Source organism: Zalophus californianus, chromosome 17 (genome assembly GCF_009762305.2).
Source record: "Zalophus californianus isolate mZalCal1 chromosome 17, mZalCal1.pri.v2, whole genome shotgun sequence".
In the NCBI taxonomy this organism is placed as follows: Eukaryota; Metazoa; Chordata; class Mammalia; order Carnivora; family Otariidae; genus Zalophus; species Zalophus californianus.
This window is the reverse complement of record NC_045611.1, coordinates 48,476,524-48,499,190: the sequence shown is the minus strand read 5'-3', so window position 1 is coordinate 48,499,190 and position 22,667 is coordinate 48,476,524. Positions and strand designations below refer to the sequence as shown.

General features: G+C 59.3%; 1 protein-coding gene across 2 annotated transcripts; it reads right to left on the bottom strand.

The window, feature by feature from the left end:
- Positions 1 to 1,472: 1,472 nt before the first annotated feature.
- Positions 1,473 to 21,476, bottom strand: ATP1A3 (ATPase Na+/K+ transporting subunit alpha 3). Of its 2 annotated transcripts, none has more exons than XM_027620031.2 (23): positions 21,339 to 21,476; positions 16,294 to 16,383; positions 16,096 to 16,155; positions 15,566 to 15,769; positions 14,253 to 14,366; positions 14,006 to 14,140; positions 13,420 to 13,537; positions 13,012 to 13,280; positions 11,269 to 11,467; positions 11,082 to 11,191; positions 10,865 to 10,999; positions 8,787 to 8,979; positions 8,314 to 8,489; positions 8,089 to 8,225; positions 7,645 to 7,795; positions 7,395 to 7,563; positions 4,733 to 4,887; positions 4,533 to 4,656; positions 3,588 to 3,733; positions 3,070 to 3,200; positions 2,618 to 2,719; positions 2,063 to 2,154; positions 1,473 to 1,871 (listed from the first exon to the last, which is right to left on the bottom strand). In XM_027620031.2, the coding sequence occupies exons 1-23, from the start codon at positions 21,342 to 21,344 to the stop codon at positions 1,843 to 1,845; spliced, it is 3,045 nt and encodes a 1,014-aa protein (XP_027475832.1). In that variant the 5' UTR covers positions 21,345 to 21,476; the 3' UTR covers positions 1,473 to 1,842. The 2 variants fall into 2 exon arrangements, with proteins under 2 accessions (XP_027475832.1, XP_027475831.1); XM_027620030.2 differs by having other exon boundaries at positions 16,294 to 16,422; positions 21,339 to 21,447.
- Positions 21,477 to 22,667: the final 1,191 nt, after the last annotated feature.

Sequence of the window (22,667 nt, the reverse complement as noted above, 5' to 3'; positions counted from 1 at the left end):
AGGTTGCCCCTACTCTCCCAAACGGGGCGTTCCTCTGAAACCTTTCGTAAGCCAAAATGGTGTAAAGTGAAGAGTATCCCCCACTTTCCAGAAGTTCATGCGATGCCACTTCGCTTTTACAAAAGACCCACATTAGCACCCGTCTTCACTAAATGAAAGAAATCCAAAGAGACTTTTCGCTTTTCCGAAAAAGACCACTGTGCGCTGACGTGGGTCAGTGTAATTGTCGGGTGCGGCGGGCGCGTGCGCACACTCACACTCACTGACTCCCTAGGCTCGGTCAGGAGGTCGGCCTCAAGCCAGGGGGGTACTGCAGCCCAACCAGGACGTTGGAAGTCGAAGATTAACGATACCGGGTGGGAATGCAGAATGACCCCAGAGCTCTGGAAAGAGTGTGGCTCTTTCTACTAAAGCTAAACATAGTGTGTGCCACGATCAGCAATCCCTCTCCTAAGCACGAGCCCAACAGAGATGCACACGTGTCATCACCAGACACTGTTAGAACGATCCTATTTCTAGCAGCTCCCAAAACAACCGATACAGGGGACAACGCGGGTGACTTTCACAGGCGTGCCGAGGACCAGAAGCCAGACACACGAGACAACATGCTTGTAAGATTTCACTTATACCAAGTCCAAGAACAGGTGCAACTAAAGGACGATGACGGAAATCCGAGCAGCCTCTGGAGGGGGACGGGCGCTGACTGGAGAGGGGCACGGAGGAACTTTCTGGAACTTTCTGGGGGAAATGTTCCGTACCTCGATCTGGGTGGTAGGCATGCAATGTAATTTTTTTTTTTTTTTTTAAGTAGGCTCCACGCCCAGAGTGGAGCTCAATGCAGGGCTCAAACTCTTGACCCCGAGATCGAGACCTGAGCTGAGATCAAGAGTCCGATGCTTGACTGAGCCACCCAGGCACCCCGCGACGTCATTTTAAAACTCATTGAGCTGTACCCTTAAGATTTTTGGACTTCACTTGAAAGTTTATCTCAATAAAAAGAGCGAGAGAATAGCACGGTACTTAGAGGTTGCACAGCTGAGGTTCAGATCCCAGATTTGTCACCTCTCAGCTGTGTGGCCTTGAGCAGGTCACTTTCCCTCTCTGTGCCTCACACCTTGTAAGGAATGAATGAGCTGAGGCACGAGAGGGCAGAGCACAGAGTGGGCACTCCGTGAATCACCATCATCACCATCGTCGTTGTCACCCCTTTCCCCTTCCTCCTCCAATAGGAGAGGATTCTCAGTCTGACCCCCTTCCTCTCCCCTGTTCTGACTCCATAATCCCCCTGCCTGGTTATTTGAAGCTGCTCTCGCTGTAACCTCGGTTGGGTCTAAAACCCCATGACTCGGTGACTCTGCGATTCCATGGCTCCTGGGGTTATGTGGATCACCCTGCCACGGGTGCCAGCACCCGGGACGCCACCCGCCCCCACCCCCGGGGCCAGAAAGCAAGCACAACACACACACACGTGCTTCTCTCTCCCCACTGATATATTTGATAATTGTCCAGAACCAGAGATGGCATCAGCCAGGGGCGGGGCGGGGGGGAGTAAAAAAGAGCCCAGGGAGGGGTGCAGAGAGCGCAGGGAGGAAGGGGTGAGGAGAGGGAGAGGAACAGTGACACAGAAAAGAGAGAGGGGGAGAGGGGGGCCGGGGGGGGGTGGAGAGAGAAGCCAGCCAGAGTGGGGAGGGGGGGAGGCAGGAGATAAATTGAGAGGGTAGGGGCCAAGGTGGGGCCACGGGGAGAGAAGGCCCCTCCCCCAGAATACAAAATGGGAGGACTGGCGGGGGCTGTCCTGGGCTTGAGGGGCAGGGAAGAGACGGGCGATGTGGGGGGGTGAGGTCAGTAGTAGGTTTCCTTCTCCACCCAACCTGGAGACAGAGAGAGAGAGAGAGAGAGAGAGAGACATGGAGAAGGGCACAGGACAGAGGCAGAGACAGCGAGGAGGGGGGGACGTGGGGGAGACAGAGAGGTCAGCACAGTGCTCCGCCCCCCCTCCCCCCTCCCCTCCACCTGCACCCCTGCCCCCCAGCCTTGCCCTCCACCCGGTGAGCCCCCTCACCCCCCGGGTTCCTGCGCAGGATGAGTTTGCGGATCTCGTCGTAGACGAAGATGAGGAAACTGTAGGGGAAGGCACAGAACCACCAGCTGGGCCTGCAGAGACGGGAGAGCGTTGGTGAGGGGTCGTCCCGGGGGACACAGAGGCTGAGTCTGGAGAACAGGAGGGCCACCCTGGGGGGGATTCTCCCTTGCCCTCTGGCCGGGGCTGCGGGCTGGGGCCCGCCGAGTGCCCCCCTGTGAAGATGTCCACGGGGGAGGGCTCAGTGGCATCAGAACAGAGACCGTGGGGCGCCTGGCCGGTTCAGTCGGTGGAGCGGGAGGCTCTGGATCTCAGGGTTGTGAGTTTGAGCCCCACACTGGGTGCAGAGGTTACTTAAAGATAATTAAATCTTTGAGCAAAAAAAAAAAAGAATAGGGACTGTGATGGGGGGGGTCCCCAAAGAGACAGCGGGAGAGGTGGGGCTTGAGATCCCCGTGGGGTCTGTGAGCATGTCCCACAGGGAAGGCTCCTCGGAGGATCCTGGGGCAGGCAGCGGGGAGGGCGAGGGGCACTCACTTGAGCGGGTACATGCGGAGGGCCACGTCCATCCCAGGGCAGTAGGACAGGAAGGCGGCGAGCGCCGTCTCCTCAAATAGCCCGAAGATCAGGATCTTGTTCCTGGAGGCACAGGCAAGGCTGGACTCAGAGGACCTGACCCGGCCCCCAGCCCCCCAGGGTCAGGCACAGCCAGAGGTGGACGGAGACAGACAGCCCCGGGGTCACATGGACAGAGCGACGAACAGGGAGACAGGAAGATGGCAACAGAAGAAGAAAGGCAGACTGACAGAGACAGCAACACGCCGACAGGCGTGGAAGGGGGGCCCCAAGTGACACCCTCGCCCCAACACACACGGAGGGACAGGCGGAGAGAATCCACGATAGATGCGACCACTCGAGAGGAAATCACTCGGGGGCAAAGACAGACACGCGGATGGGACGGAACAGAGCCTCGCGCCACCGGCCCTCACTTCATGCCCTGCTGGAAGACCGAGTTCCTCCGGGTCTTGCAGATGATCAAGTCGGCCCACTGGACGACCACAATGCTCACAAAGAAGGCCGTGTGGCACGTGAACTCCACCACTTTCCTCTGCTCGTACGTCTGCAGGAGCGATGACAAGCGTGCGGGGCGGCAGCCAGCGCGCCCGCAGCCCAGCCGCAGCCCGGGACTCACATGCCCCCCCATCCCCCAGCTGCGCCCCCTGTACCGGCCCCAGGGCAGGCGGGGGCTCTGTCCCGATGGGGCCTCCCCTCTGTGGCTGGTGGGGCAGAGCATGGCCAGAGGTCACGAGCACTTCGGCGGGCTGGGCCAAGAGCGCCAGGAGGCCCAAGCCCCGGGCAGGGGTCTCGATGCTGCTTCCGGGGCAGAGGGGCCGTCCTAGGAAGCAGCCCCCCATGGCTGGGACAGCAGACGGGAGCTCCTGCCTGCTGTGGGCAGAGGTGCTGACTGGGACCGCCCCCCTCAGTGCTGCAGGGCCCACCCACTCACCCACTGCTGCCCGTAACTGTCCTCCAGGTCATTGACGGTGCGGTCGTCCCAGTTCAGCCGGATGCCCACCAGGTTGCTGGGCAAGAAGCCATTTTCTGCCAGGATCACGAAGTAGGAAAAGAAGCCGCCGAGAGCCTGGATCATTCCTGGAGCGGGGAGGAGATGAGGAGAGGCTCAGGTCGGGGCAGCAGCCAGCCCAGTGCACCTGGGAGGCCCTGTGAGACTCCCACTGGGATGTGGCGGCGGCGGGGGGGGCACCTCAGAACTGCGGAGCATCCTCTGAGGCTGGGCTCCCGGCTGGCCACCTGAGAGCGCCACCTGGTGGTGAGCGCCTGCCATGGGCCACCTGGGGCAGGAGCCTCTGGGAAGGGACTCACCTGGAGGCTCTCTCCCACCCGACACAGGCCATCTAAATAAAACCCTGGGAACCCCCCCCCAGGTCTTGGTCTGACAGGCTCCCCGATGCAGGGATGATCTCCCCGGGCCTCTGACGACCACCATTGAAGCCTCTGCTTTCTGGGACACTCCCAGCAACGGGGAGCTCAGCACCTCCAAGGCTCTGCACATGGCACCCCCAGCATCAGGGTGAGGAGGAGGTGGCAAGGGATGGGGGTCACTCCTGCCCTCAGAGCGCTCACGGGCTGATGTTGTCTTGCCCACCATGGAGGGGGATTGAGCAGGGGGCTCTGCAGTGGCCAGCCGGGCGCCAACCCTGATCTGCCACTCAGTGTCCCATGTGCTCCCCAGATGCACCCCCAGGCCCGTCCTCCACCTGTTCTGGCCCTGCCTTGGGGAGCACTACACATCTGCAAGTCACTCCTCCCAAACCTCCAGCACCAAATCCTGCTTTCACCCCACTCATCCAACACAAGGTTCCAGAGTGCCCACTATGGGGCAGGCACTGGGCATCCAGCCATAAACCAGGTGGGGTCCCCCTGTCCTCACCAATCTGCCCATAGGCCATGCTGATGAGCCTCTCATTGACCAGCTTGTCGGTACGTGGGTTCCTGGGCTGTCTCTTCATGATGTCACTCTCTGCAGCCTCGTATGCCAATGAGATGGCAGGGACCTGGGCAGGAGAGACCATGTGAGCAGGAAGTGGGGGACCCTCCCCTCCCAGGCCCCAGAGGGTGGCTGGGGCTCACCATGTCAGTGCCCAGGTCGATACAGAGGATGGTGATGGTGCCCAGAGGCAGTGGGATGTTGGCCATGATAAACAGCAAGAAGGGTGTGATCTCAGGGATGTTGCTGGTCAGGGTGTAGGCAATGGACTTCTTCAGGTTGTCAAAGATCAGGCGGCCTGAGGCAGGGGCAGGCTCAGATCCCGTCCCGGGCACCCTGGCCCCCACCCCTTCCCTGCTCAGTCCCCGAGTCCTTTCCAATCCACCCTCCCACCTGACCACCTTCCCGGGCAAACATTCAACCATGGCACCCTGTTCAAACGGTCTTGGAATATAGCCACTTGGGAAGACTGTTTGGCAGTTTGTATTAAACACCCCTCTACTCTATTGACCCGGTAATCCTACTCCTGGAAGTGTTTATGTCCACCAAAAAGCAAGTACAAGAAGGTCCACCATAGCGTTAGCCCCCATCGCCAAAACCCAGCATCGACCCCAATGCCCATCAGCATGGAAGTGGATAAATGAGCTATGGTCCCTCCATACAACAGAATACCCCTCAGCAAGAAAAAGGAATGAGCTACTGACACACCCAACTCCACGGATGAATTTCACAGATGTCATGTCAAGTGAAAAAAGCCAGACACAAAAGCACTCATATCGCATGACTCCATTTAGATGAGGTTCCAAACTATTGTATGGTGTTAAAAGTCAGGAGACGGTTTATTTCTGGGGAGGGAGGTATGGGCCGGAGGGAACCTGACAAAACCCTAATGGGGCTGGAAATGTCCTTTCTCTTGGTTGGGGTTTGGTGGTTACATGGGTGTACACGTGTAAAAATCCATCAAGCTGCCCAGCTTACTGTACGCATGTCATATCTCAATACGAACTCAATCAGCCCAGTATGTATAGAGTAAAAAGAAGCTAGGGGCACCTGGATGGCTTAGTCAGTTAAGTGTCAGGTCATGATCCTGGAGTCCAGGGATCAAGCCCCACATTGGGCTCCCTGCTTGGTGGGGAGCCTGCTTCTCCCTCTGACCCTCCCCCCTCTTTTGCTCTCTCTCTCTCAAATAAATAAAGAAAATCTTAAAAAAAAAAAAAGAAGCTAAAGATTAACCCAGCCAGCACCACCTCCCACCCTCCCGGGTGCGCTGAGAGGCATGAGCAACAAGATAATGTCATTCATGTGGAACAGAAAGGCAGGCTGCACAGTGGTACGAATGGTCTGATCACCTTTGTGTAAACGTAAGACCCACTCTTTCCTATTCCTGCAGGGCATCCTCTGCTTTTCACAAACTAAACTCTCTTCCTAAAGTATTCATGGAGGAAATGATGATTGAAATGTGCTTCAACATAATCCAGTGTGTGTGTCGAGACGAAACAAGATGGGCCATGAGCGGTGATGGAGCTGGGGCATGGGGACGTGGGGGTCCACTGTGCTCTTTGCTCTGCGGTATATCTGGAATTTCCCCTACTGGAAGTTAAACTTTGTGGGTTTTTTTTTTTTTTCCCCACCTCCAAGAGGCCTGCCTTGCCCACCTTTATCTGGGTAGGACCATGGTTATTATCTATCATGCACCCCACTTGTTGGCTTCTCAGCACTTGCCACAATTTACAACTATGTTCTGTTACGATTCATTTGTTAACTTGTCTAAAGCTGCCCCTCCCAGCTCCTGGGGGGAAGGGACCCTGTCTGCTCTGCTCACAGCTGTCTCTCCAGCACCAAGCAAGAGACACAAGGTAGCAGCCCAGTACATGTCTGGAAGGTGGGACCGATGCATCCATAAGAGTGTGCACTGCATACACATAGATGTCTTGGGGAAGAAGAAAGGATTAACCACGATGTCTTCTGGGACAAGGAGGCAAGGGATAAGAGCATTTAATTTGTCACTTAAGGCTCTCTTTTATCATGCATTATTTTTTTACCCTGGGGACATTTCAACTGGGAGAGAGAAACTGGAGGAAAATGCACCACAGCATGAATAGTGATTACTTCTGGATGGTGAGGTTATGTGTGATTCCAATTTTCTTCTTAATGCTTGTCTACATTTCCTATAATTATCGGGCATTGCTTTGATGATCAGAATAAAATTAAATGTGAACAAGCTCCATCTGTGGTCACATCAAGGCCCGTCAGGAGGCGGCGGTGCCCATCGGCTCCGCAGTCTGGACTCGGTGAACCCGGCCCCAGACACCAGGTCCGGCCCCACACACTGGCTCCCTCACACACACCTTGCCTGTGCACGCTCTGTCCCTCCGCCCGCAGCTCCCTTCCCTGGTACCCCTCTACTTGAACGTTCCGACTCGGCCCTTGGGACTCCGCATAGTGATTCCTAACCACTCTAGAAGCTTCCTTTGCCCCCCTGACCCCAGGCTGGGTGAGGGGCCTCCACAGGGCTCCCGAAAGGACCCTCAGATTCCCCATGGTTGCACTTACAGGCATTTTAAAAATGCTTCTACGTCTGCCTCGCCTGCCAGACTGGGCCCCAGAAGTGAGTCAGCTCAGCCCTGCCCCCAGGGAGCCACCAATCCCACTGGGCAGAGGACAAGCTGCAGGCTCCACTGGGGCTCGGAAGGATTCTGGTGTCTCCCTACCGTGCATTCCGCCACAGCCCTGGCCGGTTCCTCTTGCCTTTCTCGGGGCCTCCGGCAGGAACCCCAGTCTCCAGGGCCTCCCTGGCCAACTCACCCTCCTCCACACCCGTGACAATAGAGGCAAAGTTGTCGTCCAGCAGAATCATGTCCGCTGCCTGCTTGGACACGTCTGAGCCGGCAATGCCCATGGCCACACCGATGTCAGCCTTTTTCAGGGCGGGGGAGTCGTTCACACCATCCCCGGTCACAGCCACGATGGCTCCCTGCAGGGAGAGGGGGTGAGGGTGACGCCCAGAGGCCTGGCCCCAGCCCCCTCCTCCGAGGCGGCCTCAGCCCAAGTGCACCTGTCTCTGGCAGCCTTCCACAATAATGAGCTTCTGCTGGGGGGACGTGCGGGCGAAGACAATTTCCGTGTGGTTCTGCAGGATCTCATCGATTTGCTCCGAGGTGAAGTCCTTGAGATCGGTGCCATGGATCACGCAGGCCTTGGCGTCCCTGGGAAGAGCAGAGGGCTGGTCAGGGTGCGTGGGGATTCATGGACAGACGGCCAGGCAGGCCGAGCCCACAAACAGGAGAGGCAGGAGGACCGGGCTCTGAAACCGAGGCTCAGGAGGTGTAAGTGACTTGCCCAGGGTCACACAGCTCGTGAGCAGGGAAGATCAGAGGCAGCCCTGCCCCACGCTGCCGGTGCTCACACGCGGAGGGGGCGCGGGAGCCAGGTGCCGAGAGCCAGAAGGAAGGGGGACAGGACATCCTGGAGGGCTGGGGGGGGCGGGGGCGGGCCTCACCGGGGGTTGACCTGGCTGACGGGAATGTTGAGCCGGGCAGCAATGTCCTCCACCGTCTCGTTGCCCTCAGAGATGATGCCCACGCCCTTGGCAATGGCCTTTGCCGTGATGGGGTGATCACCCGTGACCATGATGACCTGCGGGCATTGTTCGGGGATGGTCCAGCCTCACCGCTGGCCCCCCGGGGGGCCCCGCCTCCTCCTCCCTGGCTGCCCCAGGCCACACCTTGATGCCGGCGCTGCGGCACTTGCCCACCGCGTCGGGGACGGCCGCCCGGGGTGGGTCGATCATGGACATGAGGCCGACGAAGCAGAGGTTGTCCGTGGTAAAGTTCACGTCGTCGCAGTCGAAGGCAAAGCCCTTGGGGAACTGCTCCTCGGGCAGGTAGTAATGGCAGAAACCTGATGGCAGGATGGGGTGAGGGCATGAGGGCTCCAGCCTCGGACGGCCACCCTCCCCGCCCACAGCTCTTGGCCGCCAGGGTCCCTGCAGTCAGGGCAGCCCCAGCCGGGGGCATAGTCTGTCAACATTCATCCCCTAAAGATGCCTTCCCCTCTTGTTCATACACACACTCGCTCATTCATTCATTCATGACGCATTCTGGGAGGGCCTATTCTGAGCCAGGCTCTGGACAGCCTCACACCCCTCCATACCCTCAAGGGCTCCCCCACCAAGTCAGCCCCACCCGAGGTGCGCACCCAGCACACGCTCGCCCAGGCCGCCGAGCTCCAGGTAGGCGTTCTGGAAGGCCTCTTTCATCTCCTCGTCCAGGGGCTGCTCCTTGCCCTGCAGCAGGATGGTGGAGCAGCGGTCCAGGATGCGCTCGGGGGCGCCCTTCATCACCAGTAGGTACCGGTTGTCGTTGGGGTCCTCAGTCTCGTGGATGGAGAGCTGTGGAGAGGGCGGGGGGCGGGCATGCCTGAGCCTCGGCGGGACCCAGCTGGGGGAGGGGACGGCCCCCACCCTCTACCCAGAGCCATGGGAGCCAGGACAGACCACAGCTGGGGCTCCCCCAGAATGCAAAACTCTCTGCCCTAAACACTCTACCTAAGAGATCTCCATCTGGTTCCCAAAGTCTCTCCCAGAGATCCCGGCTCACCCCTGCCCATTTCTGTCTCTCCATCTCACAGATGTTTCTGCCCATGGGGCTCGCTCACAAAAGTCACAGACATCCTTAGGATACATGGCCCTCTCCCTGCCTTACCCGGCTTCCTCTCATCCCACATCTGACCTATCACCAAATCTGCTCAGCTCACCTCTCCAATACACCCAGATTCCGACCTCTTCTCACCTCCCCCCTGCCCTCCCCGTCTGGCCACCCCCATCTCTCATAGGGAATATCACACTGAGTCTCTGTGTCTGCCCTCCCCAGCCCATAATACTTCCTCCCCACGGCAGCCAGGAGGATCCTTTAAGAAACGTGAGTCAGTGGAAAACGGGGCAGCCACTTTGGCAAATAGTCTGACAGCCCCCCAAAAGGCTACAAGTAGAGTTACTATATGAGCCAGCCATTCCCAGGGACACACACACCCGAGACACACAAAGTGTGTCCACACGGAAACGTGTGTGTGAAGTTCCCAGCAGCATCACACACAGTAGCCCAAAGGGGCGAATGACTCCCATGTCCATCAGCAGATGAAGGGATCAACAAACTGTGGACTATGCAGACAACGCAACATTACCCAGCCACAGAGAGGTCCGGAGTACCAACACACACTACAACGTGCGTGAACGGACCTTGAGAACATCACACGAAGTGAAACACGCCAGTCACAAAACACCACGTTATCGTAGGATTCCATTTATACGAAATGTCCAGAATAGGCCAACTCAATGGGCCAGACAAGAACGTAGATGAGTGGTTGCTTAGGAATCAGACGAGATGGGGGAGGAGGGGGAAAATAGCTAAGGAGTGTGAGGCTTCTTTTTGACGTGATGGAATGTTCCATAATTGTGGAGCTGATTGCACGTATCTGTGAATATACCAAAATGCTGAATTACGCACTTTATGTGGGTGATCTATGATATATGAATTATATCTCAGTGAAACTCTTTTTAAAAACATGAGTCAGGTCCCATCTCTCCTCCACACAGAGCCCTCCTGTGGCTAGTGTCCCTCTTAAAAGTCCACACCTGAGTCTTCTCCACGGCCCATGAGCCCAAGGGGACCTGGCCAGGTACCCAGTGCCCTTACCTCCAGCACACTCCCTGGCTCCCTTCTCCACCATCCTGGCTGCCTGGCTGTTGTTCAGACACATCAGTACCCTCCTGCCTCAGGGCCTTTGCACATGCTTATGCCCACTGCCTAGAACACTCTTGCCCCAGACACCTGCAGCCAGCATATTCTGTACTTCCTCATGCTTTTGTCATCATCTGTCTTCTAGCACTAGACTGTCAGTTCCATGTCCACTGTTTCACTCACTGCCAAAGGTACCCCAGCACCTAAAACATGCTCCTGACATGCGGTGGCTGCTCAAGCAAATATTTGTGGAATGAATGAGAGCTCTCCGGCGGGTCCCCGCTCTCTGCTATAGGAAGATCTTTATTCCTCTGCCTCCCACTCTGGGAGAGACCTTGCTCTCACTCCCTGGGTCAGCCTGTTCCTCACCTAACCAGGCGGACACTATCATTCCCATTTCACAGATGGTGAAACCAAGGCTCTGGAAGGTTAGTAACTTGTCCAAAGCAAGGGGGGCAGTGGGGCAGAGGTGACCGCTTACAGGCACGACCGAGACACTGAGGGCCAGGCTAGCTCTCCTAGACAGCCTGGGAGTACCTGGTATTTGTTGGTGGAATTGAAGGGAATCTCAGCCACTTTCTTGTTACGTTCGCGCATCAGCTTCACAGAACCAGACGACAGTTCGATGCACTTGAGCAGGGCGGATTCAGAGGCATCCCCAGCCACATCCCTCTGGGGGTACAGAGGGCCGTCAGAGCAGAGCAGTGGCGGTGGCCATGGGCAGGGCCAAGGCGAGGGGGGCAGCCGGACCCACCTTGAGCACAGGGATGTTGTCCTGACCTCCCTTGAAGACGGCGCGGTTGCAGAGTCCAGCAATGTGGGACAGGGCCACCCAGGTGTGTGAGCTCTTGTCGAACGAGGTGCCTGAAGGAGGCACGTGTCCCCTGTCACAGTGCCTCAGGGCCAGACCCCCTCGGTCCCCGCCGGGGCCCCACCCTCACCTGACTGGTCCTCTGTGGTGTCGGCCTCGTGGATCTGGTTGTCAAACCACATGTGGGCGACCGTCATGCGGTTCTGGGTGAGGGTCCCTGTCTTGTCCGAGCAAATGGTGGATGTGGAGCCCAGGGTCTCGACAGCCTCCAGGTTTTTCACCAAGCAGTTCTTCCGTGCCATGCGCTTGGCCGTCAGCGTCAGACACACCTGGGGGGGCGCAGCGGGGGCGGGCCAGTCACAGGGACAGCCAGGCGGCAGGCTTGCACCAGCAATGCGAGCGCCCGCGACCCACCCTGGGTGGCCCGTACAAGGAAAGAGCGCTGCCCCCAAACACCAAGCAGCAACAAGACAGACGCACACACAGAAGAGTGTTGCTGTCCGGCAACTCCATCCCATGGCACGGACCAACAAAAGTGGGCTCGGATGCGCCCCCAAAGGCAACTACTGCTCTGTGCACAGCAGCAATCTTCATAATTGTCCCGAATGAGAAACAATGTCTACTAACAGCAGAAGGGGTAAATAAACCGCAGGAAAAAAAAGGTGGAATGATATACAGCAATGAGAAAGAGCAGACTCCGGCTTCTTGCACCGTCAAGGATGAAGTTCAAGAACATCGTGTCCAGCATAAAACTGAGCCCGAAACAAGGGTTTGGACTCAATTATTCCATTGCTAGGCAGTACGGTGATGCTGCTGGAAGCCAGGGTAGGGGCTACCTTTGGGTTGGGGGGAAGAAGCCGGACAAGGTCTGGAGGGGCTTTCTGGGGAACTCAGTCTGCGTGCCGCCCACCTGCACACGCCCAGACTCACAGCCGGGGATTCCATATGAGTGACCCCACATCTGTAAAAAGCCTTTGACCTACCCTGGCTTTGCACATGCTAATGGAGAAAACGCTGCAGGAGATATTAAGTAAAAAGAATCAAGCAGCAGAAGAGAATTCTGGGATGGTCTGGTCTAGGTACTGTCAGCACTGAGCCACAGGCTGGAATACGCCCACACTTGCCCCGGACCGGTGTAGACGATGCACGTCTATGGTGGGGCTGACCGCTGGGCAGCAGGGCAGGGCGGGGGCGTTATTTTATTTTTTAACTATTTTAATTTATTCTTTATTTATTATTTAATTTATTCTTTTTTTATTATTTAATTTTTTATTATTTTATTTTTTTTTTTAAGATTTCATTTTTAAGTCATCTCTACACCCAACATGGGGCTCGAACTCACAACCCCGAGATCGAGATTCTCACAATCCACCGACTGAGCCAGCCAGGACACTCATGAGGATGTACTTCTTAATTGTGTAAGTTAACTTAGACAATGATAGGACTGACGGGGCGCCTGGTGGCTCAGTCAGTTGAGCCTCCGACTCTTGATTTTGGCTCAGGTCATGATCTCAGGGTCGTGGGATCGAGCCCTGTGTCGGGCTCTGTGCTGAGCAGGGAGTCTGCTTGGGATTCTCTCTCTGCCTCTCCCTCTGTCCCTCCCCCTGCTCACTTACTCCCCCACCCCCCACCTCTTTCTCCAAAAAAAAAGAAAGAAAAAAAAAAAAAGAACGTGATAGGTTGTTGGCCCTTCATGCTTTGCAGTGTGCCTCAAGATTTTTGTTTGTTTCGTTAAGAAGGCCTTCTGAGTCTGCAGACCCAGTCAGTCAAGACCCAGGAGGCTCAGCCCTCAGTGTGCAAGCTGTCCTCCTCAGGAACAGGGCAGTCAGGCCCCCAGCCCCGCCTCCCTCAGACGTGGGGGTCCGGGCCTTACAGTGACGGTGGCCAGCAGGCCCTCTGGGACATTGGCCACGATGATGCCGATGAGGAAGATGACAGCCTCGAGCCAGGTGTATCCGAGAATGAGGGACAGGATGAAGAAGGAGACGCCCAGGAAGACGGCCACGCCGGTGATGAGCTGGATGAAGTGCTCGATCTCGATGGCGATGGGCGTCTTGCCCACCTCCAGGCCTGAAGCCAGCGTGGCAATGCGGCCCATGACAGTGCGGTCACCCGTGGCCACCACCACGCCGCGAGCCGTGCCTGGGGGGCCAGAGGGGGGTAGGCTGAGCTGGGGATGGGGTCTCGGCGGGGTTTGGGGGGCCCCGAGTCCCAGATGCACATCCCTCCGTCTGGACCAGCCCTGCCCCAACCTGGGTGCCCCCACTACACCCTGCCGCACCTTCCACACAGTTGGTAGAAAAGAAGGTAATGTTCCGAGTCTCCAAGGGGTTGTCGTGTGTGCAGTCAGGAGAGCGGGTCTGAGGTTCTGATTCGCCGGTCAGGGAGGAGTTGTCCACCTGAGGGTGGGTGAAGGGACAGAGGGTCAGCCCTGGGGTCAGGGAGCACTTGTCCACAGGACCTGGGGCTGAGGCTGTATCCATGGAGGTCATAAGGAGAGGCCTGGACTCCTGGGTGAATGAGTGGTGGCCGGGGGGCTAAAGGTTGGGCTCTTGAAGGTGGGAAGCAGAGGCTTCTTGCCAAGGTCTAAGGTATTGATGCATCTGGGGGTGGGGACCAGGGGCCTGGACTCCTGGATCCTGGGGGAGGTGGGGCTGGGGGCGAGGGCTCCTGGTCTGAGGGAGGAGGGGGCTGGGGGCCTGGACTCTTAGGTCTGAAGGAGGAGGGGGCTGGGAGCATGATTCCTGAGTCTGAAGGACGGGGGCTGGAGGCCTGGACTTCTGAGTCTGAAGGAAGAGGAGGCTGAGGGCCTGGACCCCAGAACCACTCCAGGAAGGACAGAGCTGGGCCCCAGGTCCTGGTCCCACCTTGCAACCATGGGCTGAGATGATTCGTAGGTCGGCCGGGACTCGGTCTCCACCCTTGATCTCCACCAGGTCCCCGACGACCACCTCCTCAGCGTTCACCTGCATCTTCTCACCCTCTCGGATCACCAGGGCTTGCTGGGGGCCGAGTGGAGAAGAGCCAGTGCCCCTGCTCTCCACCTGGGCTTGGATGGCACACCTCACCCCCAACCGCCTACTCCCACCTGACTCCTTCCGGGAACCCCCTCACCTGGGGAACCATGTTCTTGAAGGACTCCATGATCTTGGAGCTCTTGGCCTCCTGGTAGTAGGAGAAGCAGCCGGTGATGATGACCACAGCCGCCAGCACGATGCCCAGGTACAGCTGTGCGGGGGACACAGGGTCGCACCTCAGAGCCGCTCCCTAGCAGCCTCACCCCGAGATTTGTGGAATCCGAGAAGGGAACGCTGAGTCAACAGGAGCGGGTGGGGGGGCTCGTATTTATGTGTCTGACCCCAGGTTGTGTCTACTTGAGGGTCCATGTGTCCATCTGCCTGTTCACGTTTGGGTCCCTCTTTCCGCACATGGAGTGCGTTTGAGTCTCTAGGTCAGCCCATCTCTCGATTTTGTGTGTCCACCTGTCTGTCTTTCTGCCTGAGTTCGAGAATCTGAGTGTATGCTATTATCCATCCACGTGTCTGTCTGTGCTTAAGTCAGTGTGTCTGTCTGACAGTCTGCATGCCTGGCTTTAAATTTATGGGACTGTTTGTGTTTGAGTCTCTGTATGTGGATCTCTGTCTGTCTCTCTCTACCTGGGTCTAAGACTCCATGTCTATCTGCCTATTTGGGTTTTAATTTTTTTTTTTAAGTTTTACTTATTGGGTAATCTCTACACCCAATGTGGGGCTCCAACTCACAACCCCAAGATCAAGAGTCGCACACTTCTCCGACTGAGCCAGCCAGGCACCCTGGGTTTTAATGTCTGGGAATACGATCTGTCCGTGCTTGACTCGCAGGTTTGTCTGTCTGTCCCCAGGCTAGACTTGCAGCTCTATGTATGTCTGAGTTCCTGTGTCTGTCTGTCTACGTCTGTGTCCGTGTCTGTCTATGTGAACTAGGCAACTGTGTCTGAGTCTGTGGCAGGCGTGACGGTGTTGAGTCTACATGTGTGTGCATGTGCGTGTGCAAGGATCTCCACGTGGTCAGGGTGCAGGTCTGTGTTTATGCACACTGTGTCCCCCTGTGTGTCCCCTGCATTGGGGGGATGGGTCCTGACAGATCAGCAGCTGGATGTCTGGCTCTCTACACCAGAGTCCTGACTTTTGGGGGGGGGTACCTTTCAGGCCATGACCACCTGGTGGTGCCTGTCCCCAAGGCCACCGAGCTCACAAAGCCTTGGGACAGAGCCTCAGCTCACACACCCCACATGGCGCACAAGTTACTTGGCTTTGCTTTTATGCAAGTCCGATGACACAGAGCTGGAGAGTGGGCTGTCAGAAGCCAGAAGGTGCAGGAGAAGTGGGGCAGGGTTTTCGTCCCTAAATGTCCTGGCCCTGGTGCAGGACACGGTGGAGGGCACTCACATTGTCGCCCGAGGGGTCGTCCTCTGTGCCCGCCTGGATGCCATAGGCCAGGAAGCAGAGGATGGCTCCAATCCACAGCAGGATTGAGAAGCCCCCGAAGAGCTGGCGGCAGAACTTGACCCATTCTGGGGTGGTAGGCGGTGGTGTGAGCGCATTGGGCCCATCCCGGGCCAGGATCTCTTGGGCTTTGCTGTGGGTCAGACCCTGGGGGACACAGGACTCACACAGGACCCTCCCTGAGCCAGCCTGGCACCCCAGTGCTTCACAAGCACCCCAGGCACCCAGGAGTCAGGCCCCCAGCCCCTCCTCCCTCAGACCCAGGAGTCCAGACTCCCAGCTCCCTCCTCCCTCAGACCCAGGGGTCCAGGTCCCCCAGCTCCCTCCTCCCTCAGACCCAGGAGTCCAGGTCCCCAGCCCCTCCTCCCTCAGACCCAGGGGTCCAGGCCCCCAGCCCCTCCTCCCTCAGACCCAGGGGTCCAGGCCTCCAGCCCCCCCTCCCGGAGGCCCCCCTCCTTTGGGCCCAGCCGCACCTGCACGCAGTCCGTGTTGTATTTCCGGCACACCTCTTCCACGGACATCTTGTGCTCTGTCTGAGGAACAAGAGTGTGGGGGGGAGGCAGTAAGAGCCAAGGCCTTTTGGGGGCTGGGGCAGGACCTGAGAGCCTGAGGCCCAGCCCCAGCCACATCTCCGCTCTGGGAGGTGCGCGGGCATGAAGGGTGGGGCTTACCATGGCCACCTCCTTCTTGAGGTCATCCAGGTCCCTGCGCTCCTTGGTGCCCTTGCTCTTCTTGGGCGAGCCCTTGTCATCTTTCTTGTCCTGCGAGGTGGCCACACGATAGCTGTCAGAGCCCCCAGACTGCGGGCGAGAAGGGGTTACAAGGGGGACACCGGCCTCCCGGGCCCCACCCTCACCCTGGCCTGCCTCCGCCCCGGGCTGGGGGCCGCCGTCTGTCTGTCAGCATTCGCCTGCACCTCCTTGTCTCTGCCCCGTGTCTCTGGGCGGTTGTCTCTCAGAACCCGCGGGTCTCGTCTCTTTGACTGGCCTCACCGTCTCTGGTGCCGTGGTATCTCTGGGTCTCTGTCCCCGAGGGTCTCTGTCCGGGTCTGTCTGTGCTTCTGTCTCTCTGTCTGTTTCTGTGCCTGCCTCTTGCTGTGTCTGTCTTTCTCTGTCTCTGGAGCTGTCCCTCGAGGTCTCTGTCCCCTTCTGTCTTGTTCTTTTTTGTCTGTCTCCTACCTCTTTCTCTCTCCATCTCTGTCTCCCTGCTCTATCTCCTTCGCCTCTTTATGCCGTCTGTCTCTCCGCCTCTGAGTCTCTCAGCATGTGTCTCCGTCTAATTCTGTCTGTCTGATCTCTAGCTCCGTACATCTATCTGTCTCATACAATGTCTGAGGAACAAGACACACACACACACACATACACACACAGAGTGTGCATCTCTTGAACCATCTCTCCCCACGTCTGGCTGAGTCTCTGGGAGAGTCGATGTGTCGCGGGGTCTCAGACTGTCTCTGAGGGTCGGCGTTCCCGCCCCCGTGTCTTTCCCTGTCCTGCTCTCTGCCTCTCTCTGTCATGAGTCTCTTGTCTTCAACTTTCGCGCTGTGTGTGTCCTCCTCTAGAATGCTTGACGCGTCTCTCCCTCTCTGCCTCTCCTGTTTCGACAGCCTTGTCTGTCTCTGGCTGTCTTACTCTGCGACCTTCCCGTCTGTCTGTCTGTCCGTCCGAGCATTTCAGTCCTTCCAGCTCCAGGTCTCCCCACCTCTGTCACTCTCCCCATCTTCTCTCCCCGGCTCTTTTCCTGGGCCTCTTTCCCCAGCCCCATGGGTGTCTCAGTCTCTGCCTCTCAAAGGACCCAGCTAATCCCGGGAGACCCTACAGGCCTGGCGGGGACAGAGGAAAGGGCACTGCAGGTGTTGGTCACAGCTGGGACAAAAGCCCGGGAGGCAGCCTACCATGCACAGGGATGGTGGCCTGGCTGGACACACAGCCAGTCCCGAGGGTCTTGACTGACAAGCTGGGGGCCCTGGCCTCTCTCTCGGGGGTTGGTGGCAGCCACAGACAGCTCTGAACAGGGGATGGGCAAGGTCAGGTCTCTGGAGGATAGACTAGGAGCTGGCTGGGATTTGGGGTACAGACCCAAGCCCCAGGCCTGGCCTGAACTGGATGTGGTGTGAGGGGGTGAGGGAGGTTCCAGTCCGGGGGCTTGGGCAAATGGGGAAGGCGGTGTCCCCGGAGGCTGGCAGGAGGGGTGGGGCGAGGCCAGGTGCTGGAAGAGGGCTGCTGACAGATCCTGCGGGCCCAGGGCCAAGCCGGGATCCCAGGCTCAGGCAGCTCAGTGCTAATCCCCTCATGACCTTGTAGCGGGCTGAGCTGCCTGCTGCCGGCCCCCAGACCCAGGGGCTGAGCCTGGGGGTTACTGCAGCCTGGAGGCCCGGGAAAACCCTCTGAGAGGGTTTCAGAGGGTGGGAGGGAGGCTTGGCCCTGGGCCAGCCCTGCAGCAGCACTGCGTCTGACTCAAAAGCACGGAGGCCTGACGACAGGCAGGGCACGTCTCCACTCCCTGTGCCAGGAGGGGTCTTACCTGCCCACGGGGGTGGCCCCATGGATGGAGAGATGTGGAGATAGAAGGTCATGGGGTCAAGGCAGAGAAATGAGGGGGAAGGCAGGAGAGGAGAGAGATGGGGGCCTGGCAGGAGTCAGGGAGAAAACCAGCAGCCCACCCCTGAAACCTTAGGGAAGGCTGGGAGCTGACGCTTGGAGGAAGGAGGGGCTGGGGGTCTGGACCCCTGGTCTGAGGGAGGAGGGGCTGAGGGCCTGGACCCCTGGGTCTGAGGGAGGAGGGGCTGGGGGCCTGGAACCCTGGGTTGGAGGAGGAGGGGGCTGGGGGCCTTGGACTCCTGGGTCTAAGGGTGGAGGGTTGGGGGGTCTGGACCCCTGGGTCTGAGGGAGGAGGGACTGAGGGCCCTGGACTCCTAGGTCTGAGGGAGGAAGGGTTGGGGGGTCTGGACCCCTGGGTCTGAGGGAGGAGGGGCTGGGGGCCTGGACCCCTGGGTCTGAGGGAGGAGGGTTGGGGGGTCTGGACCCCTGGGTCTGAGGGAGAAGGGTTGGGGGGCCTGGACTCCTGGGTCTGAGGGAGGAGGGTTGGGGGGTCTGGACCCCTGGGTCTGAGGGAGGAGGGTTGGGGGGCCTGGACTCCTGGGTCTGAGGGAGGAGGGTTGGGGAGTCTGGACCCCTGGGTCTGAGGGAGGAGGGTTGGGGGGTCTGGACCCTTGGGTCTGAGGGAGGAGGGGCTGGGGCCCTGGACTCCTGGGTCTGAGGCAGGAGGGGGCTGGGGGCCTGGACCCCTGGGTCTGAGGGAGGAGGGGCTGGGGGCCTGGACTCCTGGGTCTGAGGGAGGAGGGGCTGGGAGCTCAGACTCCTGGGTCTGAGGGAGGAGGGGCTGGGGGCCTGGACTCCTGAGTCTGAGGGAGAAGGGGCTGGGGCCCTGGACTCCTGGGTCTGAGGGAGGAGGGTTGGGAGGCCTGGACCCCTGGGTCTGAGGGAGGAGGGTGGGGGGGCCTGGACCCCTGGGTCTGAGGGAGGAGGGTTGGGGGGCCTGGACCCCTGGGTCTGAGGGAGGAGGGTTGGGAGGCCTGGACCCCTGGGTCTGAGGGAGGAGGGTTGGGGGGCCTGGACCCCTGGGTCTGAGGGAGGAGGGTTGGGGGGCCTGGACCCCTGGGTCTGAGGGAGGAGGGTTGGGAGGCCTGGACCCCTGGGTCTGAGGGAGGAGGGGCTGGGGGCTCAGCCTCCTGGGTCTGGGGCAGGAGGGGCTGGGGGCCTGGACCCCTGGGTCTGAGGGAGGAGGGGCTGGGGGCCTGGACCCATGGGTCTGAGGGAGGAGGGGGCCGGGACAGCCCCGTCCCTGGCAGGCAAGCCTTGGGTCCTGCGTGCCCTTGCTATGACCAGACTCCCTTGGGGGCGGGCTTCCATCTGTTGGAGGGGGAGCCGAGGCTTTCCCAGTCAAGGCAGGAGGCCCAGATGGGCGCACTGCGGGGCGGGAGCACCTCTGAGGGTGGGGGACACGCCTGTCTCGCTGCAGCCAGTCTCTGCGTCTCCTCACCATTTTCCGCTGTCCGCCTCCCCCTGACACCCGCCAGCTCACGCAGCTTCTGCACCTTGGCCAGCCTCTCGCGGGGCCCCCGTCTCAGGGTGTCTGGGGCCTTCATCTCTGAGCATCTCTCTCTCTCCACCTCCCCTTTTGCTCTCTGCCTCCTCCTCCCACCCTTCAAACTGACTTTGGTCGTCTCTGGATAGGAAATGTCTGTCCTTGGGTCTCCTAATCTCAGACTCAGTTTCTCTCTTTGTCTCTGTATGTCTCTCCATGTCTTTGTCTCACCATGCCTCTGCATGTCTCTCTGGCCATGTCTCTCTTTGTCTCTACATCTATGTCTCTTTCTGTCTGTCTCTTTCAGAGCATCTCTCTCTGTCTCTGCCTATTTCTTTCGCTCTTTCCATAGGGTTCTGCCACTCTTTTTGCAACCCATGTCTAAAGCGCCTCTCTTCTCCTGTCCCCTCTTCTTTTCCTAATGCGCCCCGTTCCTTCCCTGGGGCATTAGGGCTCAGTCTCCTCCAATCTGTCCACACCTCCCTCCCTCCATTCCACTTACCTGGAAGCCATCACTGACTCTCACCTCCCCCCCTTCTCTCTCCCAGTCCTCTCCCGTCCAGTTCTTCTCCCCATCCCCCCTCGCCCACCCCAAGCCACAGATCTGCAGCCCCACCCCCCCACCTCCATCCCTGGGCCCATCAGCCTTCATCCGCCATCTTTCTCCCCATCCCTCATGTTCCCTCTCCATTAGCCGTTCCCATCCCCACCCTCTGTCTTCCTCCTACCCAGCCCACCCGTCTCCATCTCCCACTCTCCCCCCATGGCCCCGCCCCAGACACGCAGGGAGAAATCCAGGGCTGCAGAGGGGATCGGGTGGTCAGCCAGGGAAGGAGGCGGCATCTGCGGGAGAGACTCACAGACAGACAAGGACACACGGACACAGAGGCAAGGGCATAGCCAGACATGCACCATACACTCCCCCCACCCCCCACCCCCCACATGTGCACACATGCGCCCTCAGCCAGGCACTCAATCTCCCTGCCACGGCTCTCCTGCTTCTCCCAGCCGCCCCCCCATATCAGCTTCCTCAGATTAGGGGATGGACACACACCACAGTCCCAGGCCACCCGCCGCACTGCGGAGCCCACCCCCACCCCCACCAATTCAGGCCTGGAAGGAGAAAGAGAGGTCATCTGGTGTTCATCCCATAGCCTGGACCTATCCTCACCCGGCCAGGGAAGCAGAGGGGTTTCAACACCCCCAGACACAAACGCCAGCTCTCAGACACACCCAGACACGAATGCATACAGTCAGACACAACCTGGGCCACACGATCCCTGGCAAACGGTGCTGGCAGGACCTGACAGAGCCAGGAACTCACACACGCGCACACGCACACATACGATGGAGCGTGCAACCGCACCAGGGCAGGCAGAGATGCCGAGGGCCGGTCGGTGCCCCACGGACCCCGCACACAAAGACACGCCAACATACGCCACAGACCCCGCGGCCCCAGGCGGCCCCGCGCACACGCTCAACCAGCGGCACAACCAGACGGACGGGCCGGGTCCCGCGGACGTGGCCCCGGAGCGCAGGGGTCCCGGAGCCCCCGCCCCCCGCAGACACCCGATGTCACTGGACCCACAGTGTCGCACACACGCACGGCCCGGCCGGCCCGAGCACCTACCCCCATCTTGGCGGCTCCGGGGGAGAGGGGCGGGCGGGCGGGGCGGGGGCCGGGGGCAGAGGCCTCAGGGCGGGCTCAGGCGCGGGCTTGGGCTGGAGGGCCTCTGCAGCGCCCGCGCCTCGGTCCGCGCTTCCGTCCTGCCGGCAGCCCTCCCGCACAGAGTCTGCGGCGGCCGCCGCCTCCGCCTCCTCATATGCCCGCGCCCGCGGGGGGGCCGGCGCCGGCCAATCAGGAGCGCCGCCGCCCTGACGGACGGCCCGCGGCCCCGCCCCCGGTACTGCAGCTGTCCTCCCCGCCCCCCAGCCTCCGCAAAGTGGCGGCATGGCCGAGAAGGGGGAGCGCTGCAGAAGGGGGGATCCCGGAGACCCCGCAATGAGGAACCTGGAGACCCTCGCAGTGGGGCGCTGAGGGAGAGAGCGCCCCGAAAATCCCCTCACTGTGGGGGTGTTGCCAGAGGCAGAGGGGTGCGCTGGGGGAGGTGGACACCTGGTGGGGGGAAAGCCCCTTAGACCAACAATAAGGGGGGGACACAGCGGACGGGTGGGGGGGGCTGGAGACCTTGTGGGGGTGTCGTTCAGGAGGGGGAGCTGGAGGGAGCCTAAGAGGCAAGGAAGATCCTACAGTTAGGAGGGGTGCTGCAGAGGGGAAATGAGCCTTGAGCCCCCTCACTAGTGTGCCCCCCCACACAATGGCAGTTATACAGGGAGACACAACTGCGAGGGTACACAGAAGACACATCACAGCCTCACACTCACACACAAGCATTACCCAGATAGCCGAGGTGGGGAGGACGCACACATCCACCACCCCATCACACACCAGCACAGTTTTACCATCACATTCCAGAACACACCAGCGTGGATCCTCACACACATACTACACTACCCCATCACATAACCCGAGATTCACCAGCATGTAGAAGTAAAAGGCACCCCCCCACACACCACAACAGAATTACAATTGCTATCATAAAGGGCCATGTAGACTGGCTCACACCCTACGAACACCACATCACAGACATGCACATCACACACTCCACCGCACCTGGCCTTGTACCATTTCACAGAGAGACCCACAACCATGCAGCCCGTAAACCCACAGACCAACGCATATTCACACTAGGCACCATCACACACGCACAGGCCTCACACTCCCTCACACACCCCATGAGCCTTTGTGGTCCCTGCTGCAGTCACACAACAGCACACACATAACCACACACACTCCTCCCCAGGGAGTAGAAGTCCACAGGGCACAATTGCCAAAGCGTCACTAATTGTGAATGACAGACAAAAAGGTGCACGCACACTAACGCACAGAACAATAATT